The sequence below is a fragment of the Camelus ferus genome, chromosome 6 (assembly GCF_009834535.1).
Source record: "Camelus ferus isolate YT-003-E chromosome 6, BCGSAC_Cfer_1.0, whole genome shotgun sequence".
Classification (NCBI taxonomy): Eukaryota; Metazoa; Chordata; class Mammalia; order Artiodactyla; family Camelidae; genus Camelus; species Camelus ferus.
This window is the reverse complement of record NC_045701.1, coordinates 40776798-40799544: the sequence shown is the minus strand read 5'-3', so window position 1 is coordinate 40799544 and position 22747 is coordinate 40776798. Positions and strand designations below refer to the sequence as shown.

The following is a 22747-nucleotide window of genomic DNA, read 5'->3' as shown; positions in this document are numbered from 1 at the left end:
AAAACTTTCAAACATGTAATAGAGATGTCTGTCCCCATTTAGTGAGCATCGAGAAGGGAAGTGATCCAGAGTACAGATTCTCAAGCCAGAAACCCAGCCTCTCTCCATTCCTCAGCTAGTGACCTTTGGTGGATTACCCAACTTCGCTGTATCCTGATATTTAAAAGTTACATCATAATGGATTCTGACCCCCAGAATTGTCCCTTAATGAGCTGTTGTGGATTAATATATGTAAAGTGCTCAGGACAGTGCCTCAGGCAGAATAAACACTAGATAAGGCTGCAGTTATTATTAATTCTACATTCAAAACTTTTTGCAGTGTTGAAGATACAGAGATGAGAAACACAACCTTATCTGGGTTACTATGAAGACCTAGAGATCAGGAAAGAGGTAGAGACTACAAAAATTAATCAGGTAGTAGACAAAGCATAGATGTGGATGAATTATTCAACAAACATGAGCAGAAGGATAAGAAAAACTGGCTGGTAACAGAACCCTGTAGCATATATTTATTTAAGAGGTTGGCTGAAGATAAGACCAGTGAAAGAGACTGAGTTAACAAGAAAGTTAAGGGTAAAGAGGGAGATGGTAATGGAAACCAAAGAAAAAAGGCAGTTAATGTACACTGTTATAAAGCATCCACTGGAGTAGACCAGTAGAAGGTTATTGGATCATCTAGTCCCCATTAGCTCACTCAGACAATATTTTCCCATAAGAAACATGTTTAGTGTGTCTTATAGATTCCTTCCATTTCTAAACTATCAAGATTTTTGATGGTAATAGATGATACATTCAACTAAATGCTATTGTGGCACATCTAGTGAGATGAAGTTGTTTTTCTTCATTCTTAACCTTTTATGCAGTGAATAAAATCAACAGACTTGATAATGTTGGGGGAAAAAAGGTTATTGGAAATCTCTGTATGATCTATTTCAGAGTAATGGTGGAGACAGAAGTCAGATTTCAGGAGTTTGAGAACACAAACCATTCTTTTAAGAAGTTTGCCTGAAAAGAGAGGCAGAGTAAAAGCATGAGGGAGAAGTAAAGCCCAGAAAAAGTGAACTTACAATTGTATGCTGATACGGAAAAAGTCAGTATACTGGTAAGGAGAGACTGGAGATATAGGAAAGGACTTTATTAATGAAGAGAGCTCCTCAAAAAAACTTGAAGAATGGTTTGTGGCTCTCACAATCTCATAGGTATGTTAGCCGAAGGCTGAAAGAATTCAATGCCAAAAGCCTGTATTTCTTTGTAAATAAGGCCAGAGGTCAAGTGGTAAAGTAGAAGGCCTACAAAATGGTGATAAATGTTTGGCCTACCCACTGGGTTGAATCAGAAAGGGTGCCAAAAAACTGAGAAAACGATAAAGGGATCATGGGACTAGAAATGCTCATGGGCTGAGGACTTGGAAATACAGGAGAGAGTGACAATCTAGGATTACAGAAATAGAGCAGTGTACTTGAGAAGACTGAAACCTTGAGAGTTTCAGGGCAAAATAAGTTTGTAAGCATTGCTGAAACTATACAGATTCCCAATTCATGTTAGCATACTAGAGCTCTGAGGAGACATCATGAACTTACTAGTTTTTTTTTATAAACTCAGCATTCTCCCAAATTCATTTGACTACAGAACTCCTCTTTTAAATTACCTCTATCAACATCATGAAGAACTAGTGTTCTCTCCACAGAACTCATTTGCAGAAGCACTGTACCAGACATTTCTCTCAATGATGAAGTCAATCCAATAATTATAACCCTTTAAGCAAGAGCTTGCAAGCAGCTATCAATCTACCTAACAATAATCCTTCAGTCTAAATGTTTCCTCATCTTGCCCATAAGAATACAGTGAAACTCTCAACTTGCACTTGCTGATATTTAGAACACTGTCCTTCAAGTCAAGTAATCTGCCATCTTACCTTGATCATTCATACTATCCATTATCGTCATTAATTTCTTTAGCCTTGCCATTGACTCTTGTTCGTTTCCCTTGCTCATGAAATCTGTTCCAAAACCAGGGATCATCCCCTAAAACAAAAATATTTAAACATAAAACCAATAATAGCTTGAAATTAATGGTTCAAAATGTTCACATTTAACTAATGGCTTTAATATTGACACTAAGCTTTTAAAGTATCTATGTTTACCCAAATAATAAAAATAATTAAAGCAAGTATATCTGCTCTTAGAAATTTTAACAAAAAAAAAAGAGGTCAGAAAAAAACTTTTTAGAATAACTAACCAAGATCTGACTGAAGGGGCCCATTTTCATGATATTTTGAAATTGTTCATACATGTCTCGCAACGTAAACTGACCTGAAATACAATATAAATGATTAAGATATATTAGAGAACGAACATTTCCATTCAATAAATACTAATATTTTCCTTAATCATGGGTTCATCTTGAAGAACACTTATAAAATATCCAATCAATAAATATTCACTGAGCAGTTACTATGTGCAGGATCACAGGATGAATGCAGTGGAGACAGATAGATCCCAACCTAGAGAAGCTCACATTCTATCAGAGAAAATGGACATAAACAAATACACAGAAAATGTGAAAACAAAGGAGACAAACTATAACTGCTAGGACAACTAAAATTAAGAAGTCTGACAACATCAAAAATTAAATTAAGAAGTCTGACAATATCAAAATTTAAAGAGATATAGAACAAGCAGAACTCTCATATACTGCTGATGAGAATGTAAACTGGTAAAAAAACACTTTAGAAGATTATTTGGAGTTTCTTAAACAGCTCAGCTGCCCATGAACTGGAAAAAGAATAGACTCTGGATGAGATACTACTCAGCAATAAAAGAAGAGGCGATAGGTAAGTACTACAACATGGATGAATATCAAAAATACGCTGAGTCAAAAAAAAGTAGGTGGAAAATATATATACTCTAGGATTCCTATAATATGAAATATTTACTGGGAAGGGGAATAAGCAAACTTTCTAGAGTATTAGAAATGTTCTGTTTCCTGATGGACTGTAGATTATTGTGTGTTTGGCAAAACTGAAGGAACACAATATCCTTAGTATCCAAGCATTTCATTATTATGTAAATTAACTTCAATTTAAAAAAAAAACAGAGAAAGAACAAGAGAAAGGAGAAAGATTACTTTCTATTTACGTCCTAAGATATAAATGAAAAAGGTGTTCAGGTTTTAGGCATTCAGAATGTGAAGTGGAAGGACAGTATCTTAAAAGAAATGTTAGAACAGGCAGCTAGAAATGCAGAATTAAACAGTGGTAGAGAAGGTTAAGGCTGAGATACATATTTGGCCACTATACAGAAATGACAATAGAAGCTATGATAATACAGGAAATCCACTGTCATGGAACCCAAGTGAAGAGTTTGAAAATATAAAAGGCAGGTAAGACTGTTAAATATTGGGAGCCAAGAGAAAAGAGAAAGGTCACTACATTTGGAATTAGGGGGCCCTTGGTAACATCAGAAATGAGTAGAATGTTAGAACCACCAGCAAAATGCAGAGACATAAAGAGGGACCTAGGACTCAGAAAGTACACTGACTAGGAATATATTATCTAGCTTAGTGTGGAAGGAGCAGCAGCGGTTGGGCTATTTACAACAGAAAGAGGCAGGGGAAAGTATCAGGCAACAAAGGATAGGTTCATTCACTCAACAAATATTTACTAAAGACCTACTAAGCTTCAGAAATTGCACTAGGTACTGTGTACATAAAAGAGGAAGAACATAGCTATGAAACCTACCTTCACCTTCAAGCAGGGAAGACAGACATCCAATAACTGTGATGAATACAACAATAATTACAGGGTCCAACGGAAACGTCTAGCAGGGGTTTCCTACTTAGTCTGGAATATAAAGTCCCTGAAGGACATTTAAGAAGAGACTTGAAGTATGAGAGGAGTAGCCAGTTTGGCTGGGGAAAGGAGAACAGAAGTAGGAAGAGAGGATAACTATCTAACAGGCTGAGGGACCAGCAGGGGCAAAGGCCCAGAGGTGAGAGACAGCAGCATACATTTGAGAAGTGGAGAGAAATTCAGCATGACTGGCACACGGAATGCTAAGAACAAGTGTCAAAACATGACTTGGAAGATGTAGGTTAGATGATGGAGTCATTTAAAAACATTCTAAGAACAATGGGAAGCCACTGATTTTAAGAAAGGTAGTAACGGGATCAAATTTGCATTTCTGAAAGCTCATTTGGCTGCAGTATTAAAAAAATAGATCCAAGCGGAAGAGTCCAAGAAACTGGAATACCTGTTAAAAGATTTAGAACAAACAATCTAGACGAGAGATGAACTTGCATAGTTGCTGGAAAGTAGGGGATGAAATGGGGATAATTAGGAGGTAGAATCACTAGGACTGACTGACTGATGGGAAAAAAAACTGGGCAGAGTAAGGAAGAGATATGAGTTAATATCAACACTCAAGTTTCTGATTCGGCAATGAGACAAACGATGTTAACCTTCACTGATGATTTACAAAGGGGTGGGAGGTTGGGATGGGAAGATAAGGATAAGCTGAACTAAGTGTCTAAGGAACATCCAAGCATGGTCTAGTAAACATACAGACACAAGTCTGAAGCTCCAAAGTAACAAGATGATCCCTGAAAAACACCGTTTGAGAAGTAAAGGCCCAGATACCTGACAAGATGAGTGAGAAGGAGCAAAGAGGCAGGCTAGTATGTGACCATGGAAACTAACAGTAATATCATTTTGAGGAAAACAGAAATGGTCAATAATAATATATGCTGAATGCTTCTGAAGTGCTGGTCATTTTACATGTATCAGCTAATTTAAGCTTCACAACTCTATGAAGAAAATATTAATACTATCTACTGTTTACAAGTAAGGAAATTGAGGGCAAGTAATTTGAAAAAGTTATATGTTAGATTTAAAAATCTGAGCTCATAATCACACTCCACTGGAGCAGTCTTCATTATGGAGTGAAGAAAATATATGTGTGTGTGTTTAATCTCATTCTTTTATATTTCTTTTTATATATTTTATTATATATAAATGTAAAATTTATAGGTAAAGAAACAAATTAGAAGAGAGTATTCTAACTTACTTTTAACCTGTTTTACTCCAAGGAACCCTATGAAAACTTCAATTTTAATCTTAAGGCAATGTGATTACAAAAAAGAAAATAAAAACACTCAATTCTACAACGGCTTAGATGTCTGAGATTTAGAATGATTTGTATATAAATCATCTAAAAAAATAAACATTTGAAGAACTGACTTTAATGAACTTATCGTTTCAAACAAATTAGAGTAGCTTTAGCAAAAGAAATCAAGGGAAGTCATCTGAGATCAAATGCTTTTTGCTACTCATATACCATGTTTCAACTTCTCTATAAGTGCTTCATTGTCATCCAGCTTCAACTCGTTGACTTTATCTATCAGTCCTTCAATGTCACCCATACCTATAAGACCCAAAAAAGTAAAATTAACAACTAATAGCACACCCTGCTTTACATTATACAAAATACATGCATGTACATAATAAGCCTGTAGGACAGGCAGCTCAAGTATTTCCATTATACTTTGCAGGTGAAAAACTGAAGCTAGAGAGGGTAAGTGACAAAGCAGGGACCTCAGCCCATGGTTTAATTCCAAATTCCACGCTAACACTTGGGGAGACATTATGAAAGTTCTGCTGCCGTTACCACTGGTATTACTACAACCACATAGTTCTCTACTGTGCTCTAAAACTCTCCCATGGAACTCTCCAGTTAATAGCTCATTTTACTGCTCTAATCACAGGAAGCAGATAATCATCATCCCTATTTTGCAGGTGAAGAAGATAAATCACAGAAGGAAATGACTGTCCTGAACTAGTTAGTGAGATGGCAGGATTAAAATCCTAAGAATTCATGCTATTTCTTGGAGATTTTTTATATCCCCACCACTGTACGCACCAAGAAGTTTGCTGATGAAAGGCTGTGTTTTGAAAGGTTCAAAGTCATCTATATGTTCCCCTGTACCAATGAAAATAATTGGACTTTTTGTGGCAGCAACTCTGCAAAGAAAAAGAAAATATAAAGTAACCTCAAAAAGGAAAACAAATTTCTAGCAGATTTCAAAGCTAATTAGAAAAAGGTATATAGCTTAAGTTTCTCTTCACTATTTAAAATTGAACTGTATGAGAGGGACTCCAAAATTCTGTTTAAACTTCCTTTATAGACCATTATTAGGTCCCCTACTGGAATATATTTTAAATGATCAATAAGAAAACCATAAATACACATGCATTCACACCATATAAGCCCAAGACGCAGGACAACAGCATCAATGATACTTACGCACTGAGCGCACCACCTCCTTTTGCATGACCATCAAGTTTTGTCACTATTACTGAGGCTACATCTACTTTATCTTTAAAAGCCTTAGCCTGGGCTTCACAAGCCTGCCCAATGGACGCATCCATCACATAAACAATGTTATCAGGTTGCTAGAAAATGTAAATAGAAAAGATACATATTTTTACTGACCTTAAGCAAATTTCATAATTAGAAGCTATAGAAAAAATATTTATTATAAATAATTATTCAATCAACAAATATTTACTGAGGGAGTATTATGTGCTAGGCACTATTTAGGTCCTCAGACAAAGAGATGAGTAAGAAAATCCTTGTCCTCGTGGGACCTACCTTCTAGTCACTGGAGACATAATAAATAGGCAAATAAACATTTTGGATGTACAATTAAAATAGGATAGAGAAAATCAGTTTGAGGTGTGGGAGGCTTCTTTCGGTAGGGTAGTCAGGGAAGACCTTTTTGTAGGTAACATTTGAATTGAGGCCTGAATAAAGAAGAAAAAGTCAAGGAACAATCTGGAGGAGGAGTAATCGAATTCTAGACAAAAAGAATGCAAAAGTAAATCAGATAAAAATAAAAAGTAGAAAAGTGTACACTGAAACCACAGTGAACAAAAGAGAGGTGAGGCTACTTGCCTTAGCTCTGCTCAACTAGACAAAAATAATGGCATCACTAGGAAAAAAACCTATTAGCATTAACCATTAACCAAAGAATTACCGCCAACACCCTAACAGCAAAACATGGGTTCATAATATGTGCTACAGATTACCTATAATGGCTTTGTGTGTGTGTGTGTGTGTGTGTGTGTGTGTGAGGGGAGGAGGTAGTCAGGTTTATTTACTTATTTTTAGAGGAGGTACTGGGGATTGAACCCGGGACCTTATGAATGCTAGGCATGTGCTCTACCACTTGAGCTATACCCTCCCCCCACGTTACCTATGAACTGCTTCTTCTCGTCAAGTTATTTCTATCACAGTTTTAAAGAGGCACTAAATGATGATTAATATTTTTAAAATGCTTCATTTTGAAAAATCTTTCAAAATTCACCTAAAGCAAATGTTTCTAATTTAAGTAATTTACAGAAAGGAAATTCAACAGATATTAAAGGTTAATTCTCAATTTTTTCATGTTACTTTTTCTTATACATACTAGTAAGATGATTAAGTGAGAAAGGAAATTATTTTTTGATACTCATGAAAATTTCATATTAACACAGAGAAGATTAAATCCTTATCAAACTAGATAAAGGTGCCCAACCTAGAAATAAACTACTCAGAATCTGCCTTGCAGGCAAAAACACAATTGATATGGTCCATGAACTCAATCAGGGTTTACAATAAATTAACCAAGTTTGTAATTAAATTAACCAAACTCCTTATAATGTGGTTAAATTGAAGCTACTTACTATAGCATTAGCAACTTGAAGCATTTCTTCAAACAAAGAGTCTTCTTGTTTATGGCGGCCACTTGTATCAACAATAATAATTTCAAAATTTTCATTTTTGAATTTCTCCACTCCTTCGGAGGCAATGATAACAGGATCCATTTCTGTATAGCTATTTAACATGGACAAATGAGTTAACAACAATGACAACAGAAGAACTTCAAATGCTAATAAGTTGGAAATTGTTGGTGTACCTTTATTCTGAAAACATCATAGTGATCACAATCTCAATTTAGAATAATAAAATCTAATAAATACTAAACATAGCATCCTACTTCCAGAGCAGCATGCAGCAGCACCCAGTTTTCCAATGATGAAATCCTTATTATTCTGCGGCATGTCTTTTCTGAAAGAGTTGTTTCCCTCATTTTTTTTTACATTTTTAAAAATAATTGAACTTGTATGACATAGTGTTTCACACATGATTTTCCATGTAACACCCTTTTGTAAGCATTTGATAAAACTATTAAGTATTCTTGTAAAACATGATTTTTAGGTTTTACAGAATTCCATCAGATGGCTATGCTATCATTTATTAATAAATAAATGCCCTTCTGTTGGCCATTTAAAGTTTTCCAATTTCTTGGTGTGAAAAATATAGCCAATATGAATAGTACATAACGTCGTTTTTCTGAAATTGTTATGACACACTTTTACAAGGTGAATTTGGATCAAATGGCCTGATCATTTAGGTTTTTGGTATTTAAAAGGAAAAAGTCCTCCATAAAAGTTTAATTTCATTCCTATTTTACTATATTTTCACAATCCTCAAAAATCTTTTCAACTTGAAAATCAAGAAATAGATCTCATTTTAATTTGCATTCTTTTGATTAGTGGTAACTTTTATGCAGATCATTACTGTCAAAGGAAAAGACATACATAGTTAAAAAAATCTTTTTCCCCTAAATTAACAACAACAAAAATTAGGTAGGAATACACTTAATAAGAATATATGTGAGATTTAAATAAAAAAAATTATTATACTTAAGAACATAAGCCTTTTTAAGAACAACAACAAAAAAATACCAAGTTCCCAAATGGAATTATACAAATACAGTAAAGATGTCAGTTCTTCCCTAAACTATCTGGTTTCAATGCAGGTCTAATCAAAATCTTAGGGAGATTTTTTTTTCTGGAGCTTAATCAAAAAATCTAAAATTTATCCAGGAAAATAAGTAAGTGAAATAGGTAAGAAAACGTTAAAAAAAAAAAAAAAAAAGAAGACAGAGATTAGTATTACTAGCTATTTTTAAGTATGATAAAGATACAATTAAAACTCATAAATGTACAAAGAAATATGATCAAAGATACTGATAAGAGTGGGAATGATTAATTATATACATGCATACAATGGAATACAATGTCATAAAAAAGAATTACCTTAAACATGTATTCCAGAATTATTAAGATTCCATTTTTCAGTAAACATTTTAAATAAGTATAACATATATATGAAAGTTACACAAATTATAAACTCAGTGAATCTTCACAAAGCAAACACACCCAGATCAAGAAACAACATAACCAGCATCTCACTCCCTCCCAAGAGTAATCACTATCTTCTCATAAGATCCCATTTTTAATCAACTCTATAGTGGTATGTTTACATACAATAAAATACACTACTTTAAGTGTTCATTTTAATGAGCTTTGACAAATTCACACAAACCTTATAACCACTATCACAGTAATCAAGGTACAAAGCACTGTAAGCTTCCATTTCAATTTAAAATTATCTACCTATCTCAGTGTATTCATTTCTATAGACACTGAAAAAAGCACAGATGGACATGCTAAAAGCTGGTAACCAGGAACCGAAACTGTTAGGGCTTTCACTTCTTTAATTTAAATTTTTAATTGAAATAGTGTTATCTTTTTTAAAAGAAGAACAAATGATAATATAACAAACAGTCCTGTATCTACCCCCACAATAAATGCTAAATGTAAATTTAACATTGGAGGCACAGTTCAAGTTCTTCCCCAGCCCATTCCTTTCATCCCTCCCAGAGGAAACAATGATTATTAATACTTTACTCCATATACATAGTATGGTTTTTAAGTTTACATGAGCGAAGGAGAGATTAATAAATAGTATTAAGAACACTGGTTAAAAATTAATGCTCTAGCTTTGTCTGATAGTTCAAGTAATTATCAGCTAAATTACATCATTTGCAAATTGTGAACCCTAAAAGTATTACTGTTTATTATCCTTTGATTTTTAAATCTATATTAGAATCAGTTCTTATTCTAAAAAAAAATTCTTAACATCATTCTTTAATCTGCTTGTTAGAAAATAACTAAAAGAAAAAACACTTAAATAAAGAATATATCGTGGTCAAAGTTCACAAGCTCTTTTGGCCAGCCAAAAAGTAGAAAATAATGACTAACAAAATGATATAACTCACTTAATTACCTCAAATGTTAGCTTCTTCATGCTTTCTTCCAGAGAGTATAATAAACCATTTGTATTAATAACATTAAGAAAAATGCTATTTTCTGAAATAAGTCCTTCTAAATTCAATCTCAACTCAGTTCTTTTACTTAGTCATTCTAACATATACAAACCACCTAACTGAACAGCAGTGTTATCAAATGAAAGATAGTAATGATCAGAACCCTGAGATAACTACAGATTATAAGCCATTTTAGGATGATCAAACACAAACTTTTAAATGATGTACTAAAGAAACAGACAGTACAGAATTCATCAGTGTGTGCTGAATCGAGGAATGCTTCAGATAGGTCTTAAAAGAAACAATTGGAATAGAAGCAGAAGGAGGCTGAAAAGCATGCAAGGTAGGATAAGTACAGGCAGAATTAGAAACTAAACATCATCTGCTCTATCAGGCTAGATCAGAGGAGTCATGTTACAGGAATGAAAGATAACAATGTATTAATCCTACCCCTACGTTGTTCCAGAAAGGATTTAAGCTTATAAGTATATATTAAAATGTGACCAGATAGCATAAAATAAAATGTCAGACACATAAGATGAGGCACATGAGTATAAAAACAAAAAACTGGAACCCACCTTCCATAGAATGGAATTCTTGCTTTGGTAGCATTCTGTTTCAGTTGGTCAAAAGCCCCTATGAAACAAAGAGTTAATGAGTCCTCAAACTTGAAAATAAAAATTTCAGAAAACAATTTCCAAATTTCAACATATTACCTGCTCTGAATGTGTCTGCACATATCAAACAGGTCTTCCAACCCTTCCTCTGGTAATAATACGCTAACTGGGAAAGGAAGATTTTTTTTTAAAAAAATCAATAAATACAAATTATTATACATGTAATTGTTTCTGTTTACCCTTGTTATTTACTTAAGGAGTAAAATAAAACTCATATTCTCCTAAAAGTAGTATTATTACACTTTTGAATACAGTAAATTTCATAAACAGTTTAAATTCTAAGTGCCATACAGTCACATTCAAAATGATCAAGAACAAATGGCCAGAGTAAAAAATGTTAACTGTTAATGTTAATTAAGTAAAAACAACATAACCCTCTAGGAAATAATCCTTTCTTTTTTTCTTTTTCTTTCTAAACTATACATAGTTGAGGCTTGTGAAGCAAAATCTGGCAACAAAGTTGAGGCACCCAATTCTGGAGGAAGGGGTGGTATAATGAATTTAAAATTAGTAAAAGGATATGCAAAATAAAGATCTATACGTATTACTCTGTGTGGGACACTGTGAAAAGAAGGTAAGATAAACTTTCCATGTTCACTTCTCTAAAACTCATATCCTCATCTTCTTAAAGGATAGAAACAGTTTCTCTTTGGTAAAAAGAAATAGCACAGTTACATAGAAGTCTATCATTCTTACAAAAAGTAATCACGAGAGAGGGTATGGGATTCTTTCCTCTCATCCTACAAAAAACTATTACAAAAACATAATAGATACATCAAGCAACACAAAATTGTAAAGCAACAATAGTATAAAGCATGGCTTTAATATAAAAGTTGATTTATACAAATTTATCTTCTCTATGACTGTTTTTTAAATTAAGTATAATTTACCTTTGAACAGGTTGTTGTTTTACCACTCCCTTGCAATCCAACAAACATGATCACGTTCTGTTTTCCTTTAGTGGGTGTCCATGCTTTAACTCCAGGGTCTACAAGCTACATACCAAAAATAAAAATAAAATCAGGTTAACATCTGCTTACATTCAAAACCCCTCTCCCTACAACTTTTATTGTTTTCTCTTTGTTTGTTTTTCGTTTAGTTTTGTTTCTTCCTTGGGGGCAGTTAGGTTTATTTACTTATTTATTTAATGGAGGTACTGGAGATTGACTCCAGGACCTTGTGCATGCTAAGAATGCACTCTACCACTGAGGTATACCCTATCCCCTCTACAACTTTTAAATTGTAAAAATAATTTAAAGACATTTCAATATAAAAGGCAACCATAATCTTACCATTCATTCTATTACGACTGTTATTTTCCTTTGTACACACACAATGAAATTTAAGAATTGAAAATAATGCATTGCGAAGTCATAAGGAAGCCTAGACTCCCAAACCAAGTTAGGAGGATCTCAAAATGGTTTTTAGAACAAGCTACAGTGTGACTAAAATATGAGACCAATTTTTAGCCAAAGGAGCAATCTACATCAGCACTGCAGAAATATATAAAAATATTTGTGCAGGCCACTTAAGAAATTCTTAAATTTCTAGCAATGACATTTAAAAAAGTAAAAACAAGTGGTATTAATTTTAGTGTTTTATTTAACCAAATGTATCCAAAATATGACCATTTAAACATATAATCTATATTTACAAACTAATGAGATATTTTATATTCTCTTTTCCCATGCTAAGTCTTCAAACTTGGCATGTATTTCATACAGTACATCTCAATTTGGACTAGCCACGTAACACGTGCTCTGTAACCACATGTGGCTAATGGCTACCATATTGGGACAGAACCCATCTTCATGTTCAAATTTTTTTTTTTTTGGTGAAATCTTTTTTTTTAATTGAAGTATAATCAGTTATAATGTGTCGATTTCTGGTGTACAGCACAATGCCCCAGTCTTCATGTTCAATTTGACAAATGTTTATATATGAGCAAAATTACAAACTACATGTGAAAGATACTCCAGGTCACTCAAATATTAAATTCTCCAATGCCAAAGATCTACTGTTCTACAAAGTGATCACAGAGGGCTAGTGAAGAATAATCACCAATTTTATAATGACAATCAGGGGAAAATTAAGGTTCATTTATGGACAGTCTCAAACTACAAGCATGAGGCATTTTTAAAGTTCATTTTAAAAAATAATTCATTTGCAAGTCAGCTGTTTGGGCTTGAAACTTGTATCTCCATATGATACTGTTTGGGCTTGAAACTTGTATCTCCATATGATAATTAAGCCATAATAGTAGTTAATGTCCTAGATCAGAGGCTGGCCAGCTAAAGTTTTAATAGAACATAGACATGCCCATTCATTTACTGCTTTTGTGCTACAACAGCAGAGCTGACTAGCTGCAACAGAGACCATGTGGCCCACAAAGCCTAAACTATTTATCCTTAAGAGAAATTTGCTGAGCCCCATGCTAGATGACACTGTAAAGGTTACATAATCCATATTATACCTGAATTTCAAGGAAAGCCATGTGGTTGAAAAGGGAGAAAAAGAAAACACATTTTGTTATCTCCTTCCCAGGCATGCACCTGGCCTTAAGCAAACTTCTGAAATAGGCAAAATCTATCTTAAACTAAATCTACTCCCCTTCCTCCTAGATCCTTTCAGATCTACCCTATATTCACCTCTGTTCTCTATATCCCATGGCAGAATCACTCAGCTGTCTATGAACCTACTATTTGGAACATACAAGTTTTATGGAATAATGATTTTGTTATAAACCTATCTTCTCTTCCTCCTGCATCCTAGAACAGCAGTACTGAAATTTCCACACTCTGCTATACTAAAATTTATTATTCTAACTTGCACTTTGAATCAATACTATAATGGTGAATGATTTTGTAACAACATACATTAATTAGTCACTTAGAAAATATTGGTTCACTGAGTTAAGCACAGCTCCCATTTTTGATACATTTCAGTACACAACATCAAAAATTTTTATTTATTAATATCAATACTGATCTCAACAGAAAAGTAATTATCAGGACATTGTCAAACTCATGGTGGAGATACACGGTGGAGATACAAGATTCAAGTGTTCACTAGAAAGCTGAGATTTTATCACTGGCCACAATACTGTTAGTTATTTGGCTTAAGCGACAGGCTCACTTTATTTACTTTGGAGAATATACCAAATGCCCAAGCCTGAATAACCACAGATTATCTGTCTGTTGTTTGTGTAAAAATGGTGCTCTATGAAAGAAGTGGCTAGCTCAGCTTGCAATCAATTACACATGTGCTTTCCTCAAGACAACCATCAAATTCCAGTATGCAGCATGAGGGCTTTTGGCATACTTCCCATCTCATCACACAAAATCTTATAAAGACATGTATACTCGAGGATCAAGATTTAATACAACCAATAATTTCTACTGCTCCATCAAAGACTTTTAAGTGAAACTGACCTTTGAAAAATTTAACCTCAAGTTTGTGGGAATAAAGAGTACAATGACTACTAGTACAGTTTGGAAATACTGCCTTGATTCATGCTAGGGAGTTTTACCCAATGGTTTTATCCACCATTGCTTTTGCACAGTAAAAAAAGGCAAAAAATCTTATTGTCTTAATGAAAACAGTTTTGACCTTGCTTTGTACACCACTGCCCTAGACTATGAGCTTCTGAGCCTAAGGCCCATTCTTTTTCATTTGTTATCAGCAGTATTTGGAGTAAAAGTATGTATTCAATAAAGGCATCTTAACAAAACACTTCACACTCCAGAATGTCCTATAGATGCCAACTCCTAAAAATAAAAATTGTTCACTCACCCTGTGCTGACCTCACATGTTAGATGAAAAGCAATCTGGAAATACTGCAAGGAGTCCTACACAAGGAGTTTGGAGATCAGACCTGGGTCTGCCACTAACTGTCTTACTTTCTTCAGCTGCAAACTGAGAAGTATGACTGGATACATTTTCTGACCTCTTCCTAAATTTCTTTTCTAATTAATTAGTTTACAAGACTAAACTGAAATGACACAACCATCTGAGACGCTAGACTTTTTCAAAGTACCAGTTACCTCTGCTTGGAACCAAAGGAGTAAATGAAACTACTCACACAATACAGAAAAACACTAGGAGACTACTAGCAGACATCTGTTGCTGTTAAAAAAATTTTTTTTAGTTCCTTTCTTTATTCCCCTGCCACCCACACATATTTTCTAAAGCTCTAAGTTTTTCATCATAATTTTCATGACAGCAGCAGCAATAGCAGTTATAAGGCGGGACAGGTCAATAGGCTATATTTACAATTTGCAAAATAGAACTTGACTAATTCAAAATTGCTCACAAACTAGGCAAGAGTTGGGATATTTGACCTTTTCAAAGGAAATTTTGGACACAATGAAAGTGTAGAAAAGAACTCTTGCAAAGAGTGACTTTCGATACCAAATTAGGCCCTTTAATCGGCAAAACTTAATATTAAAAAAGGGTATGAGTGGGGAGGGAAATAGGTCAGTGGTGGAGCACAACATGAGGTCCTGGGTTCATTTCCCAGCACCTCCAGTTAAAAAAATTAAATTAAATTAAATTAAATTAATTAAATAAAATAAATTAAATAAAGAGGATAAACTCAAAGAGGCCCTTCCATCAATTAATACATAGTGAAGTTTAATTTTTTGCAACTTGTTTTTGGCATTTTTTTGCTGAAATTGTACTTCACATCTGCACTCAGAATTCTGTATTCAGAGAAGTCTGATAAAAATAGACCACTTTAAAAAAACTTAATAATCCTTCAATTACTATTTTTAATATAGATATAAATATTCTATAAAAATATAAAAAAGTATTCTGAAATAGTATTCCCGTTTGCAGCGCTAATATAGTGAATGTACAGAGAATCACAGCATGATCCTGATATATTATTACCTTCACAAGTTCTTTAAATACAGCATGCTGAATCATTTTTCTTTTGTTAAGACCAGATGCCATCTCTTCAAGATCAATAGCAGACCTTCGTGATTATGGTTTTTGAGGGTAGAAAGGAGAAAAGTCAGTTAAGACACTGTAAAAAACTAGCTTCTGCCCCAAAGAATGTAAGAATATTCAATCATTCATATTAATAGTCTTCTAATTAACATGCATATAATTACTACAAATTCATAAGCCCAAATCATAAGGAATTTACCATGAATTTTCGGTGCAAGATTTTGGTTAGTTTTTCAAGGCTTTTTTTTTTTTTAACCCAGACATTAATTTGTCCTCATATTATGGTGAAGTATTAATTTTATTTATTTTCTTGCAGCATACATAATTCATACATCTTTACACCTAGCAGAAAATAGGATGCATTCTCTAGTTCTAAATGCTTAGGAACACTAGTAGTTCTAATATTTAATACCCAGACTGACAATATGAAAAGAAAGGATGGCCTGACCATGACAAGGGCTTACAGGATTCAAACAGCTAACTGAAATGCCCTTGATTATTCTATTATTCTATGTGCCCTGCCTCAATCTGTGCCTCTCCTAATTAACACAATAACTGAGACCACACACATTACTCCTTTATTCAAACATGGGCAGAGAAACCAAAAGGGGAACAAAAAAGAATACAATTTTCCAATAATGAAGGAAGCTGATTAATGTCTTCTTTAGTCTGAAGAGGATTAAAATGGCACCACTTTTCTATGATGAATCTGAACTGTTAGAAGGCTTTTACATTAAAATACTACACACTGTATGATTGAATCCATTCATACAAAGGAATAGTAAAATGGAAAGAAATACATAATTAAATGAAAGCCACATGTAGTTTATTCTTTGAACCATCATTATGGAAACATACTATACACGCAGTCTTCCAACATATGAGTTCCATTCTTTCCCTATACTGTATAACAGAAATGTATCATAATATAGCAGACTTTTCTAGTTAGCTCCTCATCCCAATAAGCTAAATTTAGTTTTGCCTGTTTTTTTACCTGCTTAATTTAACTTACTTTACATTTTCTCTTAGTTGCTTCACTAGTTTAATATTAACATCTGCTTCCAGCAATGCTGTACATACTTCTTTTAGCATAGCATTTAACACCTGCAAATACATACATACGTACATAAACAAAAATTTTAAATGCCCAGTTTATCATTTCAACCATATAAAAACAATGATCAGTCATCATATACTATCATAGCTTAATAAAAACAATACTACATCATTGGGGGGAAAATAGGTTTTCAGTTAGCCTTTGAGAGATAATCTTATTAAATGTCTAGTCATTATGTCAAAGTAAGACATTCCATTTCATTTTATTCAACTAAATATTAACCAACACAACTTTACTCCTATATTAAAGTAACAGTAAAGACAATTCACAAGCCAAAGAAAATTACTACAAAATACATATTGCCATTGAAGTTTTCTGAGTCATTGAAACAGGAAGACCCGTTGCTGATACACAGCACCATATATTCACAAAATCTGCTTAACCCAACTACCACTGAGGAAAATGTGACCAAAGAAAATGACCCAGTCTGACTTAGCAACCTTACTATTTTCACTCAGAGCAGAGGAACAAAGTTGAAAAGGAAACTATCCTCCATTAACAACTCACTATCATCACATATTTGTTGAGTGGCAAGGCTCTGTGATTGAAAGGCCACAAACTCTAAGTCCTAAAAAAAAAATGAGGCCTTAGCTATTCAAGGAAATGTGTTTACATCATTAAAACATAAGCTCCATGAGGGCAGAGATTTTAGTCTATTTTGTTCACACTATATCCCTGGTGCTAGAAAAATGTCTGCAAAAATGTAGGCCCTCAAATACTTTTTGAATGAAGTCTCACCTTCAACTTCCTCTACATGTCATACAGAGGTTTATCAGACTTCTCTATTCCTCGTTAAAGGGGTCTGGTAAAAATGGAACTGATCTTTCATTAGAAGGATTTCTCCTTGTTAATTCCCTAGCAGCAAAGTACCAAGAACAGACAAGCTGCCAATTCAAGCAACAGCTGTTATTTTACTTCTCACCAAGCTCTTCTCCCTGGTTTCTTTTTTTTTTTTTTTTTCTACTATAAACACAAACAGCATGAGGGTTACTCAACAGGGAAAACTATTTGGAAAGCTGCTGTTTTATTTATTCTGAATTCCAAAGACTAAACAATGGTTTAAATTATGATTTATTATTTAATAATAATTATTTGAAAAAGCCCTGGGTGAGGAATTAGAAAAAAGATTATAATCCTGGTTCTTCCAATAAACAAACATGTGAAACTGACTTTCAGTTGCTGTTAAGTGAGAGGCTGGAGTTCAAAGATGGTCCCCAAATTATTTAATTTCATTAGCTTATTAAAGTGTTGATACCAAATACTATATTAGAATTTTTTTCAAACCCCTAAGTTAGAAAGTACTTTTTATCTATTATTGCATTTGATCCTTAAAACCATCTTGAAAGGTAAATGCTATTTTCTCATTTTATACATTAAGAAATATGAAGTTCACTTGCTCAAATTTCTATCACACAGCTAGCAGGTGGGATTCTAAACAAGGTCTTCTAAAACCAAATTCAGTACTTTTCCATTGGTACATCCTGTCTTTTCTCAATTGACAAACCATTAAGATACAATGTTGGGGGTGGGAGGAATGGGAGCAAAATGTCTTAAATTTGAAATAATAAAACCAGGAGAAAAAGTATTTCAGATACCATACAAGGAGTCAGCTTACAAAATTTCCCAAAAGCTGAATGAGGATTTCAGAGAAAATGAATCGAAGTAGCTAAGACAGAAATACTACCCTTTTATAAGAATATTAAATAAAAGTCAAGGAGAAAAGGTCAGATATGCCCATGCCTAGTCAGGTAGAAGCAGGAAACTAAAGTTTTAGGCCTGTGTCAAGGGAGAAAGTAAAAGTATATTTTCAGATCTAAGCCATTTTTCAAGTACAAATGCATGTTATTTTTACATGCAAGTTAAGGTGGGGTTTTTTTGCTAATTCTCTGTAGAAAGTTGAGATGAAGATAGTCGATCACCCAATAAAAATATACTAGTGTATCCATTTTTAGATTTTTATCTAGAAGTATTTACACAGAGATTACTAATAACCTATCCTTCCAATGCTAGTGATGATGTGCAATCACATATATTTCACATATTTTACATACCTCTTCATTAATAATGGTGGCATTGCTCAGTGAGCGTAATGCTGATGTTATTTTTCTTCCAAGGTCTGCTAGTACCATCTTGAAGGCTTTAAGATGTGATTACAAGAAAATCTAGGAAGGGAAAAAAGTAAATAAAAACATTTGAAAACAACCAATATCCGTTTCCATAACTGAAGAGTTCTTTTAAAGAAAAGTAAGTTCAAATTAAAGTACTCTACTCTTTAGACACTGTTAACTTCAACTTCTATAGCCTCAATCTACAGTTTCAATATAGCCAGATACAAAAGCTAAACCTACCACTTGGTTATGATGCCTTATCTTTGATTACATAACTAGAATACTCTATATGAATCAGCAAATTCCATATAATAGGCTTTGAAGAAATGATGACATGATGTCAAATTAAATCCGCCCTCACTTTGGACATACTGGTAAATATGAATAAGTGCTAATGTGTCATGTACTGTTTAAAATGAAAAGAGGGTCAGAGAGAAAAAGAAAAAGGTGAAATCTCTACCCAGGAATACTGTCTAATTAAATGACTTTGCAAACTATTTTTATATATATATATATATATATATATATATATATATATATATATATATATATATATTTTATTGACATATAGTCAATTTACAATATTGTGTCAATTTCTGGTATACAGCATAATGCTTCAGTCATACATATACATATATTTATTTTCGTATTCTTTTTCACCATAAGTTACTACAAGATATTCAATATAGTTCTCTGTGCTATACAGTATGAACCTGTTGTTTATCTATTTTATACATATTAGTATCTGCAAATCTCAAACTCTCAATTTATCCCTTCCCACCTGCTTCCTCCTCTGGTAACTGTAAGTTTGTTTTCTATGTCTGCAAGTCTATTTCTGTTTTATAAATAAGTTCGTTTGTCTTTTTTTTTTTTTTTTTTAGATTCCACATATAAGTGATATCATATGGTATTTTTCTTTCTGTAAACTATTTTGATCTATGCTCTAAGCAAAAAAATGAAAAAGTTTTAAAATAAATAAATCATACACATCACATTATCTCATTTATTTTATACTTCTAACAACCAAGGAAAGAGGTATATTTTTAAATCTTCCTATTTTAAAGCTGTTCTTGATTCCTCAACTGTAAAATAAAACCACTTCAAAGGCACTTGCCTGCACTAAAATGTTACGGTTTTATAAAATATGTAGATGTACCTACCACACTTAAGTCAGGATGCAAGGACTCATGGATGGTAAGTAAGCAAGTATGACTTTTAGTTCCTGTCCTCAAGTTGGAACATGGGTTTTTTCCTTCCTTCAGACTCAGTCAGAAACATCAGCTCTTCCCGGGTCTCAGGCCTGCCAGACTGCAGACTGGAAATGTACCATTGGCTTAGTTCTCTGGGTCTCCAGCTTGCCAACTCACCCTGTGGATCTTGGGACTTGTCACATAAGCCAACTCCTTATAATAAATTTCTTATAATAAATCTTTTTTTTATACCTGTGCATATATTTATACATACATCCTATTGGTCTGTTGCTGTGGAGAACCTTGACTAATACCAGTAAAGTACTAGTTCAAAGCTAGCAATGAAAGTTTATAGCCAACTACAAATGATTATTTCTGTAAATATTCAAAGGAGAAAAAAATAGGCTCAAGTAGACAGAATAGGCTCTACTGAGAGGTTAAACACAAATTTAATACTGAAATACAGGGAGAAGTTGGATAGGTAGAGAAGAGGACAAAAGGGAAACTGAAGAAGGTGAACTGGCATAAACAGAAATGGAGACATGGAAAAGCCTGGCACATACTTACACCTTATATATGTATTGTACTTATAGATTGTTGAGAATTTTTGGGGAGGACAGTGAGTAAAACACTCTGGTCAGGACACAGGGCTATATAATTAGAAGGAAACACAGGTTGTAAAGGACTCTAAAAACCACATTAAGAAATACCAATTGTCCAATATAAGTAATGCTGGCAGAAAAGTTCACTGTTCAAAATAGCTGTTTTGGCAACTCTTCCAAACTATCCTGGTCTAATTTAGTCAACCAAGATTAGCTAGACTAGATCCTACCTATAGAGTATACAGGAGATTAAAAATAAGAGAAACAGGATGACAAAAGAGCTGACTCATTCAACGCAGAGAAACTGGAGAGATGAGGGAAGTCAAGAAAAGCAGGAAGGGAAAATGCACTCAAGGACCTATCACTGGCAAAGAGATATTCCAAGCTGAGCTTTACATTAAACACTTAAACTTCCATTCAGGTAAAATGCGGTAATTTAGAACCTAAACAATTACTACCAGCACTTGATGGAAATGAAAAAAAAGTACTTACCATAATTTTTTTTACAATTACATGGTTATTTAACCTGAAAGAGTAAGATACACTTCATAGAAAAGATCCAGGACTTTTTATTTCTATCCCATACTCATTATACTAAATTATTATTGCTTAAGTAAATATTCTTCAGGTAGGAAATAAGATTCAGATGTTTCAGTTCATCTCCCTTACCACTGCATTGCCAGGAATACCATCCTTATTATGACACCACAATTAGCTTTTTTAGGGATCATGTCATAAACAGATCATCCTCCATTTTAAAAAGCTACTCTAGTTAACTCTTATGATCCCAAATTGACTAGCTCTTTTAAATTAAAAATAAAATTCTGCAAGATTTTCCAATATATCTTTCCTTACATAGTACTTATTGGCAGTATATATATTTTTAATTGTATTGAAATACAGTTGATTTACAATGGTTGTGTTAGTTTTGGGTGTACAGCAAAGTGATTCAGTTATACATATATACATTTTCTTTTTCAGATTCTTTTCCATTATAGGTTATTACAAGATATATAGTTAGATATATCTAGATACCTATAGTTTCCTGTGCTAAACAATAGGTCCCTGTTGTTTAGCTATTTTATACGTAGTAGTGTGTATCCATTAATCCTAAACTCTAATTTATCCCTCCCCATCCTTTCCCCTTTGGTAACCGTTAGATTGTTTTCTGTATCTGTCTGTTTCTGTTTTGTAAGTTCATTTGTATCATTTTTTAGATACCACAAACAAGTGATGTCATATGGTATCTGTCATCCTCTGTCTGATTTACTTCATTTAGTATGATAATCTCTAGGTCTATCCATGTTGCTGCAAATGACATTAGTTCCCTCTTTTTTATGGCTGAGTAGTATTCCATTGTATATATAAACCACAACTTCTTTATTGAGTCATATGTCCTTGAATACTTCAGTTGCTTCCATGTCTTGGCTATTGCAAATAATGCTGCTGTGAACATTGGGGTGCACGTACCTTTTCAAATTAGAGTTTTTGTCTTCTCCAGATATATGCCCACAAGTGAGATTGCTGGATCATGTGGTAAGTCTATTTTTAGTTTTTTAAGGAAACTTCATACTGTTTGCCATAGTGGCTGCAGAAATTTACATTCCCACCAACGGTGTAGGAGGGTTCCCTTTCCTCCACACCCTCTCTAGCATTTATTATTTGTAGACTTTTTGATGATGGCCATTCTGACTCCTGTGAGGTGATATCTCACTGCAGTTTTGATTTGCATTTCTCTATTAATTAGAGATGTTGAGCATCCTTTTATGTGCCTGTTGGCCATCTATATGTCTTTTTTTGAGAAACGTCTATTTAGGTCTTCTCATTTTTTTTTTCTGCCCATTTTTTGATTGGGTTCTTTGTTTTTTTATTTGTTGACATTGAGCTGTAT

The 22747-nt window shown here is 33.6% G+C and overlaps 1 protein-coding gene across 5 annotated transcripts in view; it reads right to left on the bottom strand.

Moving 5' to 3' along the window:
* Nucleotides 1-22747, bottom strand: part of SRP54 (signal recognition particle 54) — a 37880-nt gene that overhangs the window by 7691 nt on the left and 7442 nt on the right. For 2 of the 5 annotated variants that reach the window (XM_032481867.1, XM_014560635.2), the window contains 13 exons: nucleotides 20225-20379; nucleotides 19008-19118; nucleotides 16852-16943; nucleotides 15780-15864; nucleotides 11780-11884; nucleotides 10929-10995; nucleotides 10791-10848; nucleotides 7721-7871; nucleotides 6300-6448; nucleotides 5916-6016; nucleotides 5334-5420; nucleotides 2239-2312; nucleotides 1916-2024 (listed from right to left, as the gene is read on the bottom strand). In XM_032481867.1, coding sequence (XP_032337758.1) covers nucleotides 1916-2024; nucleotides 2239-2312; nucleotides 5334-5420; nucleotides 5916-6016; nucleotides 6300-6448; nucleotides 7721-7871; nucleotides 10791-10848; nucleotides 10929-10995; nucleotides 11780-11884; nucleotides 15780-15864; nucleotides 16852-16943; nucleotides 19008-19085 — 1156 coding nt within the window. In that variant the 5' untranslated portion in view covers nucleotides 19086-19118; nucleotides 20225-20379. Of the gene's footprint in view, nucleotides 1-1915; nucleotides 2025-2238; nucleotides 2313-5333; nucleotides 5421-5915; nucleotides 6017-6299; nucleotides 6449-7720; nucleotides 7872-10790; nucleotides 10849-10928; nucleotides 10996-11779; nucleotides 11885-15779; nucleotides 15865-16851; nucleotides 16944-19007; nucleotides 19119-20224; nucleotides 20380-21348; nucleotides 21383-22747 lie in introns of all 5 variants that reach the window. The other 3 variants (XM_032481866.1, XM_006186381.3, XM_032481868.1) reach the window with 2 other exon arrangements.